The sequence below is a fragment of the Solanum stenotomum genome, chromosome 10, assembly GCF_019186545.1.
Source record: "Solanum stenotomum isolate F172 chromosome 10, ASM1918654v1, whole genome shotgun sequence".
Lineage (NCBI taxonomy): Eukaryota > Viridiplantae > Streptophyta > Magnoliopsida > Solanales > Solanaceae > Solanum > Solanum stenotomum.
The window spans coordinates 5,223,313-5,234,942 of record NC_064291.1 but is presented as its reverse complement, the minus strand read 5'-3'; the positions used below and the strand labels follow the sequence as shown (position 1 = coordinate 5,234,942).

Here is an 11,630-nt window from a genome sequence, read left to right as displayed (position 1 = left end):
TCGAATACAAAATAAGCATATACATTTAATTATGTGTATCTAAATATGAAATGTAGCTGAAACACATGAATTTAGGAACAAATCACGACTGTAGAGTATCTATCGTATCATTAATATCATCGTATTGTTAAAAATCATGTATCCGAAATTTAATGGTGGATACATATACATGGTCAGACACCCCATTACTAAAAATACAACTTAGATCTTAATTAAGATTACTACATATTGGATACACATGCTTCAAGGGCTATATCAAAGTAATGTTGGTACTACCAAATCCATGTCACGGTAACCAAAGAAAGCCTTAGAAGAACACCAACAAACAAAACTCTCTACAATACTCCCTTTGATCCTTTTGCGTTGTGGTATAACATAATCAAAACTAAGATCCATTTCTTTCGGAGACAAACAATCAAGACACACTCTGAATTAAAGTTTTCTCTGTAGCAGTTACTTTGATTTGATCTAGTTATAAATGAAAAATACAAAATAATATTTGAGTTCAGGAGAATTTGTCGGTCATGGTGATGATATCTTGAGAAGAAGAGAGTAGATTAGCTATTGTTGGAATGAAATTGTACGATGAAATTCTTGAATCAAAAAGGAGGAGACATAATTGAGTAATAAATATGGGAGGGGAGAATTAAGAGATAGTGGTTGATTTGGAGTGAAAGAGTTAATTAAGCAGATAATTAATTAATCCTAATTTTAAGATATGTGGGTATCTAATAATCTAATTGTATCTTCAAATAATATATTAATATATGATATAAAATATTAAAAGTGGTAATATATGTAATTGTTTGAAAGTAAAGATAATATTAGTATATATAGTAGTGATGTATGTCTAATAAGATAGTTTATCCTTTATAATAACCCCTGTGGGATATAATGTATGTATATTGTGATAATTGAACATTTACCTTCTTAAATATTAATGTATGACTTCTTGAACATTTACCTTCTTTCTCTCTTTATGAGAAATGAAATTCTTCTTGATAATTGAACATTTACCTTCTTAAATATTAATGTATGACTTCGAATACTCTGAATAATCTGAATGTTACTACTACATATTAATAAAAGAATTTTTTAAATTTTCTTTAAAAAATTATTGTGTCATTTTTCTCGAAAGTAAATTTGAAATCGATAAAAAATCGAATGGGTATTTAAGCTATTGTGTTATTAAATGAGATATTATATACTCCGTATTAAGTTTGTTGAATGAGAGTGGAAATGATCACAAAAACTACAATAATTTGTTTAAGTTAGTTATAAAGAGACGGGCCTTTCTGAAGTGAGTGAGCCCACGTACAGATTTGCTTGGGCTATAGATGATTTATATGCATTGGGGCAAAATGCACTATTTAGAACCTCTATCTATTTAAAGAATAGCCAAGACTTTTAAAGTTTAACCACTTATAAACAACTTCAGACTCGCGAGACTGAAATCGAGAATCACTTTCATGAAGCTTGAAACTCCACACATATGTATCTAAAGTTATCGACAACTAGGGTGTGAAGTTGGCATATCACAAGTATAGTTCAAACTTCAAATATCTGGTTTGAAGTTGAAGTTAGGTTTGAACTTTGAAATATAGTACGCACAATCATTTAATTATTAATAGTGTCTTTTTATCAACTACAACATGGTTAATCAATGTATTAATGTTTTAGTAGGGTGATAATATTATTTCTCTTTGTGTACATATATTCTTCAACCTAAACTCTAGATAATTTTGTGTCACAATCCAATTTCAATGCATTGACAGCAGATCACAAAACAAAACTAAAATAAAGTCAAAAAAAGGACCATAGAGAGAATAAATGTTTGATTTGAATGCCTTTCATATTTATAAATATAGTACTTTTTTTACCCAATTTAATTACCTGGTATTATTTGAATTTCGAAAGTCAAATAAATTACTACTTTTTTATCAAAATATTTCATTAACTTTTCAACTATCTTAAATTATTAATTATCATAAATTATACTAGTATTTAATTCTATGTAATTTTTAAATATATAAATTTCTCTTTCAATAACCAAAAAAATTCTATTTTGTTGGTCGTTTAAGGAAAAGGCAAATGGTATTTAAAGGAACAGACAAGACACATAAGCGGAATCAGATTTAGAAGTTTGGGGGTTCTAAAGTTTAGGATGAAAAATATTGCAAAGCATGCTTCCTTTAAAAAGGAAAAGAGAAATTTTTGTTGATAGTGGAGTTCGAACCCACAAGACTGGTGTGAAAAATATTTTCACCACCCTTACTTACCACTGAGTTATCAATCAATTTTGTTAGGGTTCACAAGTTTATATATATAATTTTTTAATACAAATATAGGAACTACGGAAAAGCTAATGGATTCGCCCGAACCAATGAACTCCCACCTAACTCCCCCTCTGACAAGATATGATTATCGTTTTGATGTAGTGTAGAATGAGTTTGTCTTTACTGAGACCTTTAGGCTCTAGTAATCTCTTGCAGGTGAGTTTTTCCGTAAGTAATGAGANGTTAATTCTCATCCATAGAAATATTAGACACAAAAACAAACTAATTCTTACCATATCTTTTTTATAAAGGGATAATCTTTTACGTCTATCTTCAAAATGTTTTTATTCTTATTTTAGTATTATTAATCAAACATGAAATGGAGCCCAAAGAAACCTTAGGAATAGTTGATTGTGTCTTTGTGTTTTTGGTTAACATTAAATAGATTATATATGCATCAATAAATACATGTTAGTGAACGCGACTCTATTATATTTCTTTCATCCATCGAAGGTTTATTAGTAATAACTTATAGATAGGGATAAAGTCTTACTTCTACCTTATTCAAATTAGACTTATAAAACTACACAAAAATATATTATTGTTATTGCTATAGTAAAAGCTTTATCGCGCCCAAGTTGTTCATTACTATATGATAAAAGCATATTAATATTACATGCTAATTAAAATGTATCTTTCCAAACATGTTCCTAGAACGTTTGCTTAGGTAGCTTAAAAACTTTCACCTTTCTTCCATGCTTTTCGTTAGTCAACAATCAATCAAAGTGTTTTATACCTCTCCATTACTCATACAAGGAAGATGGAAAAAAATCCAATCTCTATTCTTTTGGGAGCAAAACTCGTACGGACAGAACATATGATCTAACTATATAACTTTTTCTTTTTCATTATTTATATAATTGTGCCTTGTGACATGTAACACTCAGTAAAATAGTTCGTCGGTAAAAATATTTCCACAAATGCCCTTTTCCCAATGGTACTATATTTTCTACTCCCATCCCTTCATGCTATTGGATTTCAAGTTTTGTGCTTTAATAATATATAACTCTTTATATTGTTAGGTTATGTTTACTTATAACAAGTAATTTTTTATAACAAGACTGATATAATAATTTTAGAAATAACTATATATTATATATATAAATATTTGTAATTAATAAAATATTCACACACTTGCACACTAAATCGTGTGAGATAAATACTGCCAACATGGAAATGAATTAGACTTATTTAGACATATATAATAGATAACAGCTATTAAAGCTAAATTTTCACCAAAATACGTGTGCAATTTCTGTCATATATATAAAATATCATGCCACTTAATACAACAAAACTAATAAAACCTTTATAACAACCCACCCACGAAATGCCCACGCTTTAGCTTTCTCTTAGCAAAAACATATATATACACACTCTTAATATATAAGTAGTAAGAATCACATTGACACATAACACATACAATTGTTCACGCAAAATTATATATATTGTCAGTGTATAAATTACAATTCTATATATAGACATATCAACACATACATATATATACTCGATCCTTCACATAATCACATCTAGCCAATGATCAAAAGCAAATTCAAAATTTGAATTTTATGAGTTCTGGTGATCCCTTATTTGCTATCGAACCTACAATCCATTTATGCAAGTTACTGAGTTCAACACATACACAAAGTCTGAACCAAAGTTACAGAAATCAACACAGTACCAACTATCACTAATACACATATGATCAAGTACATTACGTTGTCAGGATATATAAGTTAAATTTTATATACATGACTGACCCTTCACATGCTACAAAGTCAAGAACAAATACCAAACATCCTATATACCGTGGTATACGATGTAGAAGTGGGAAATGGGTGTGTGAAATTAGAGAGCCACGTAAGACAACAAGAATATGGTTAGGTACTTACCCTACACCACAAATGGCTGCTGCTGCCTATGATGTTGCTGCCTTAGCTCTTAAGGGAACTCAAAATGTTGTACTCAATTTTCCTCATCTTGTTGATTCATATCCAAAGCTCCCTCCCTCACCATCTCCGGCCGATATACAACGTGCCGCGGCCACCGCGGCTGAGGCAATGGCCTCACTAGGCGACGATGATGATCGGTCGAAGGAAAGTAGGGATGGAGCTATATGTAACGAAAGGGGTTCAACTGAATTTCCTTCATCGTCAGGAAATTATGATATGCAAATAGGTAAGTACAAATATGTAATATATACTTCCTCCTTTTTTTCATTTTATGTCGCGATATTTTATTATGCATGAAATTTAGCAAAGGTAGCTAAAATATTATTTTAGGTCACGATTCAACTATTCATGTGTCACATTCTTTCACATATATTAAAAATTTTATATTAAAATTTCTGACTTCGCAAGGGAATACACAAACGACGGCGGGTGAGGAGGAATACGTTGATGAGGAAGCACTGTTTGAATTTCCAAGTTTGCTAGTGAATATGGCTGAAGCAATGATGCTAAGTCCCCCAAGAATAAACTCGTTTCCATCAGAAGATTATTCATCAGGAGACTTTGATGCTGAAAGTCTTTGGAGCTATTAACGACTAACGAACAGAGACGAATTTAGAATTTAGAGTTAGTGAATAATAATTTCGTTTGTAGGCACAAGTTAGTAATATATATGTATAATAATTCAAGAGGAAGGTGTATATAAATGCATGTGGTCATTTTAATTTCTTAGAAATCGTGCGTACTACATTAAAAATAACTTTTACCGATAATAAATATGTATATTAACAAAGAGTGCTAAAGTCTAAAGTCTTTACTGGTATTAGTTAATTACAATTGGATCCAATATCATCATAGGATTTTGAGATATTTACAAAGAGTGTTAATTGACTAAAAAAAACACATTTATAAATGACAATTAAGCTATTGTCATTAATAAATTTTCGCTCAAAATTCTTTTCAATATTGTGATGGCTCCTACTTATATGTCACTAAACCAATTGAATCCTGACATACAAATAGGTACTAAAGGAGATTGTTGTGATCATTATTGTATTTGTATCAAAGAGAAAATAAATTTTACACTACGAAATTGACCACCTAAAGAATAATTACCAGTAATAGTTCTGAACATTTTTTTACTTGTGAATCAATCGGAAATAACATTTTTACTTTTAAATAGAAATAAAATTGTATACATCCTTTCTGAATCTCACTTTGTGGAATCGTTATTATTGATTTTATAGTAATAATAAATATAATTTACTATAAGTGAAAGTAGTAATAACTTAAAAATAATAAAATCATCTTCTAATATATAAAAACAAATAGTTATGGTGACAAGACAGATTTTATTTAAGTACATGAAGACATGAGGGCCATCAAGAACATAAAGAGGTTATGCTTTTTTTTTTTTTAATTAATGAAAACGTGGTTAAACCCAAGTGTTGTAGTGGCTTCGTCGGTCTGCTTGTTGAAGTTAAATAACAAGGACTCCTTTATCGATATAACATGAGTTGTGATGAAATGAATTTGATTTTTAATTTTTTATTCAAATTTTTGAGTTCGAATTTTATGATAAGAAGAAAATTGTTGAAAATGTCGCGTACCTCGTATGAAAAAAATCTCCGTGAAATTAACTTGAACGAATGAGGAATCAGGAATTTTTGATCACTTACCAAATTCATATCAAAAAATATGATATTATTTTATCTTTTGAAAAAAAAAATCTGAAGATATTTTTTATATAATTTTTTTTTTATAAATAACCTAAAAATATAATTCTCCCTAAATGAACTCTAATATGTGTCTGTAGTGATTATATAATTAGAGATATTCAAATGATATTTTAAAAGTGATTTGTATTAAAAATACATAATCATTAATTAATTAATTAAATAATGACAAGTGGTTTCATAGTTAACATCCAAACATATTAATTAAGCAATCATGACACTTATCATGATTAAAGATAATTTTTAATCCAATAAATAGCTAATTATGATAATAATTAGGATAATATCTAACACGACTTAATTATTATTTTTAATCATTTTACAAGTAAATACTATTGTTAATATTTTCCTTTATATCCCAAATTCTATGGGACTAACCTAACGTTAGTCCTATTAAATACCCGATTTTATAAATATTTTTTACACTATCAATATACAAAATTTAAAATAATTTTTTTATCCTATTAAAAAGTTCTTGTCATCAAAATAGGAGGGAGGGAGGGGGACCAACTAATGCAGGGAAGAAAATTATCTGATTGAAATAACATGTTTGGTATTGAGGAGATCGATGTTGATGTCTAAATTTAACTTTCGATTTCTCCATGAATTCGAAATGTTTGAAATTTTTTCGTATGTATTGATTCATAATTTTTTTAAATTGTGTAACCGACTCAGTCTGAACTCAAATTTTGTTAGTTCATGTGATAACGACCTATTTAATGATAGACCGTGGGACCAACATTCTTTAGGAGACTTGCAAAAAAGAACATGGTACGATTATATATTGTTAGATAATAATCATCAAAACTCAAATTCAACACCACTCCACAAACTTTGTTATTACTATCGCTAATTATCTCATAACTAACATAACCTTTTAATATTTATCATCACTCTATTACTTAATAAGTGTACTTGATGTAAATCACAACGTGTTCCTTGCTTTAAATCTCTCTCATACTCAAATGATTACAATTGCTCTCTATGTTACCAAGAATATTAACATATTGTAAGATATAATTTTAACATACCATACTAATTAATTAATCCACTTAATATACAAATAACTTCTTTTCTTTTTTTTTTGTAAGATTACGATTCATATATTCAAAATTTTAATTTCGTCACGTGAGTAACTTGCTATAGTGAGAACAGAGGGAAAAAAATGGACAATATGGAAAACGACGTGAGAAAGAGAAAGGAAGTCGGCCATATATTGTACTAAAAAGTAAAGTCAAACTTTTATTTAGACATTGAACAAATATATAAAGTATTGCGGCTTCTCAAAAGATATGATTTAGATTTTTGAAAGTGAAATATATTTAATAAAAAATTGTACAGCTATAAGAAAAGACATATCATTGTCTCTTTGACTATTTCATCAATATTATCAAAAACTAGGTTTGTCAAATGAGTCGACATAGGAACATACTTTTTAGGGTATGCTCGGTAGAAAGGAAAATATTTTTTACAAAAATGAATCGATTGTTTATTTATTTATTTATATTTAATATGTAAATAAAAATATTATTTTATTTTAAAAAATAATTACTTATAATTAGATAAATATTATGAAAGACATAAGTGAAATAAGAGTACTGTGGGATAATGGGGATGGAAGCTACATATATGAGGGAGGGTGAAGATCGATGAGCAAATGTGTGGAAGTGGAGAGAAGTATATAATCAATGTACAATGACATTTTGGGATGAAATGTTTTTTATAAACTTGTTTTTCGATAAGATAGGATTGCTCGAATGATAAGCATCATTCACTTTCAATTTTGAGTTGTGAATTTGAATCACCAAAAAAATTAGCGAAAAAGTAGGAGTTTCCAGGGAAGGAGGGAGGGGTAAAAAATATAAACTAAAAAGAAGTTGTTATCTTTATTATTTCTATAGACAATATTTATTTTTCTCATTTTTAAAGAATTTATTTTTCTTAAGAAATAATTTCTTATATAATCTTATAACTTTAGTTTTGTTAGAATAGTGATGGTGTCAAATTTTTTATTTAAAGACAATTTATATTCTCTATGCATGTTCAATTAGACAAATTAGAGCAAGACTTCTTTGGGGAATACATAAATTTTAAAAAGATAGTAATAAAGAGAAATAGCAAACTGACTATGCAGAGTGAGCTACCTGCTTATTCCCCTTGGCCGCCTCTTCTTCATTTAATATATACTATATGCTCTTTATTATTATTTTTTTTAAAAAAAAAAAAACACTGCTACATGCTGCCTCCTCTTCATCCAATTAAAAAATGGAAAAAAACATGCTCTATGCTGCCTCTTCGAAAAAATGTGGAATTCATTTAAAATTTCAATTGTAATCTTACTTTCTTAAGATCCTTCATAAGATGGGGTTATGAAAATATTTTATGGACTTCATTTATATTTTATATTTATCATGTTTATTTTAAATTTTATTATAGTTAATTTTTAAAATTCTATCAATGAAATATCACAAATAAATATTACAAATTTCAAATAATGATAATTGAGCCCGTTCAAAGTACGGGCTTCCCCTTTCTAGTGTAACAAAGAAATATATTAGATTTCTATCTTATTTACATGGTGTCAAATATATTTATTTATATAATTAATTAATTTACTTATTTATTCGAATTTGATATATATATATATATATATATATATATATATATATTATCTTTTCGAGACCCTATTTATTGAATTATGTTGAATATGTTATTGTTAAATTCAAAGTTAATGATTAGTGATTCATTAATACAAGTCAAATTCCGCGAAACTTGTTGTACTGGCTAGTTCACGAGACATAGAAATATACAGAAAAGATCTAACATCGTGGATAGAATTTTAAAAAATCTCTTATCACACTATACTAATAGTTGAAACCTCATAAAAAATAAAAATAAAAATAAAATTGACACAAAAATATTTTTGACGAGCTAATTTTTCAATGAATTTCATATTTAGTAAAAACTCGATTTTATTAGTATATAAGCTTAATTTCAAAATTATAACTTTAAACATCACAATCTTTCAACACCAAACATGTTATTTCAGTCAAGACATTTTTCTTCCATGGTCCATGCTATATAATAGTCGGTTCTCCCTCTCCTTTTTCATGACAATTGACAATGACTTTTTAATTAGGTAGAAGTTTTTTAAATAGTTTTATACACGGATAATATAAAAATATATTTATATGAATCAGATAATTTATATCTTTTTAGGAAAGAATATGCAGAATAGTAAACATTTAGCATATATTAGGTACTATAGTTATAGTTTAAGAAAATTATAATTCGTGACTACAATTTCTTCAATTTTTGCTATTCGTCTAATTGTATAATTCGGTTCCTGATTGTATAAATCCAGAATTTTGTATATGCTTACCCTAACTATTTGTATACAATTTCTGAAAAATCATAATATATTACCTTGTTTATATATTGGCAAGCGAAATATACAAACGAAATTTTGAAAAAAATCCTAAATGTATAAACACAGAATTTGTATATACTTACCCTATTTGTATATTCGCAAGCTTAAATATACAAACAGGCAGAAATTTACAAATCGTAGCCTCCTTAGCTTAGAGTTTTATTATGTCTATTATGTTTGCTATTTCTGAAATTTCTAGCAATTTTTTATAAGGTAATTAAGAGTAAATTATTGTGATAAGTAACAACTTAATTGAATAACAACATACAGACGTAAACTAGATAAAATATGGTAAGTCTAATAAGCATAGACATCTCAACATTAATTAAGTCAAATTAGACATTGTACTAATAAACTATTCCAACAATAGTACTCTTTTTTGTAGATACTGTTACATTGATCACTTCACTTAGGCATATATAATAAAATCATATGATTTTTTAAAATTCGTTAACTCAAAATTCTAAATTCATCTTTGTAGCGGGTTAGTAACTCCAAAGATTTTCAATATCAAAGTCTCTTGGTGAATACTCTTCCAAAGATGTGGAGTTTATTCTAGGGGGAGTTAGCATCATTGCCTCTGCCATATTCACAAGCAAACTTGGAAAATCAAATAATTCGTCCTCATCAACATATTCCTCCTCACCCGTAATCATTTGAGTATTTCCTGAAATTAGTGACGGAATCAGAAATTTCAATATGAGATTTTAAAAAAATATGAGGAAATGCCACACATGAAATTTGAATCGTAACCTAAAATAATATTTTAACTACCTTTGCTACTAGGGTAGAAGATTCCCTTTTGTTCATAGGAGATTCAACCGTTTATATATGTTCTTTCAATTCTATCTTACGTACGTACACAGTTTTAGCATGTTTCGTAAAATAATATTGTATCTTTATATGTATCTGAAAATTCCATTACATTTTACCCTTAATGACATATTTTATAGTTGTAGAAATGTCATTTATAGTAGATTTAAGATCTGCAAATTTCAAAAAGTTCTTTCTTCTTCTTTAGTGGCTATAGATAATTTTGTGAGTAGATTTTGAAATATGTTTGACCATGAAATTTGATCAAATTTAGTACTTCCACTCAGAAAACATTAAATTTTTACAAAGTAAAATGTATGTTCAAAAACTCAAATTTTCAAATTTCAAGTTTCAGCTATGAAATCTATGGTCAAACATGAGCTTAGACTACATATATTCATAGTAGAATAATGCGACATAAAATGAAATAAGGAAGTATATATTTATATTTACCTATTTGCATAGCATAATTTTCCGACAAAGAAGATTCAACTGAACCCTCTTCGTTACATATAGCTCCTCTCTTGCTTCCCGACCGACCATCGTCACCTCGTTGAGCCATCATCGTTGCCGCTGTGGCTGCGGCGTGACGTATATTGTCCGGAGATGGTGAGGGAGGGAGCTTTGGATAAGAATTGACAAGATGAGGAAAATTGAGTACAATATTCTGAGTACCCTTAAGAGCTAAGGCAGCAACATCATAGGCAGCAGCAGCCATTTGTGGTGTAGGGTATGTACCTAACCATATTCTTGTTGTTTTACGTGGCTCTCTAATTTCACACACCCATTTTCCACTTCTACAACGTATACCACGGTATATAGGATGTTTGGTATTTGTTCTTGCACTTTTTTTGTTGTCAACTAGAATGTTTGGTACTAATTGACCACTAGTATGTGAAGGGTTGGCCATATATATAAGTGTGTGGACAAATATGTCTATATATATATATATATATATACACACATTAACTGTCAGTGCATTGAAGTTAAACTCATATACACATGAAACGTGTGTGATAATAATATGTGTAGGATAGTATATATTGATGACGTAATTTATGTACGTACTTTGCTAGTACACTTAAGTTAAACTCTTACGTATATGTGTGTATAGTTGTACGTGTAATGTACTTTTTACAACTCCCTCATTGCGCACACACAATATAATATGATACGAGTTGGTTAGGCAGAACTCAATAGCTTTGAATCAAACTTAAATATGTGATGAAAAAAACTACGAAATATGTGAAAATATAGTAATTAATAAATTGTGAACCGAGTAACATAAATGAATTGTAGGTTCGATGACAACCCAGAAATTGTTGAAATGTTGAATTTTTATCTGAATTGGCTAGACTTGTGGTAG

General features: G+C 28.6%; 2 protein-coding genes across 2 annotated transcripts; one reads left to right on the top strand and one right to left on the bottom strand.

Annotated features, from left to right (window-relative positions):
* Positions 1-3,747: 3,747 nt before the first annotated feature.
* On the top strand, positions 3,748-4,992 carry LOC125842063 (ethylene-responsive transcription factor ERF027-like). The gene is made up of 2 exons (XM_049521261.1): positions 3,748-4,514; positions 4,697-4,992. The coding sequence occupies exons 1-2, from the start codon at positions 4,088-4,090 to the stop codon at positions 4,876-4,878; spliced, it is 609 nt and encodes a 202-aa protein (XP_049377218.1). The 5' UTR covers positions 3,748-4,087; the 3' UTR covers positions 4,879-4,992.
* Positions 4,993-9,933: 4,941 nt separating this feature from the next.
* LOC125841758 (ethylene-responsive transcription factor ERF027-like) lies at positions 9,934-11,174 on the bottom strand. The gene is made up of 2 exons (XM_049520931.1): positions 10,718-11,174; positions 9,934-10,118 (listed from the first exon to the last, which is right to left on the bottom strand). Exons 1-2 carry the CDS (start codon positions 11,172-11,174, stop codon positions 9,937-9,939), a joined length of 639 nt encoding a protein of 212 aa, XP_049376888.1. The 3' UTR covers positions 9,934-9,936.
* Between the last annotated feature and the right edge of the window lie 456 nt (positions 11,175-11,630).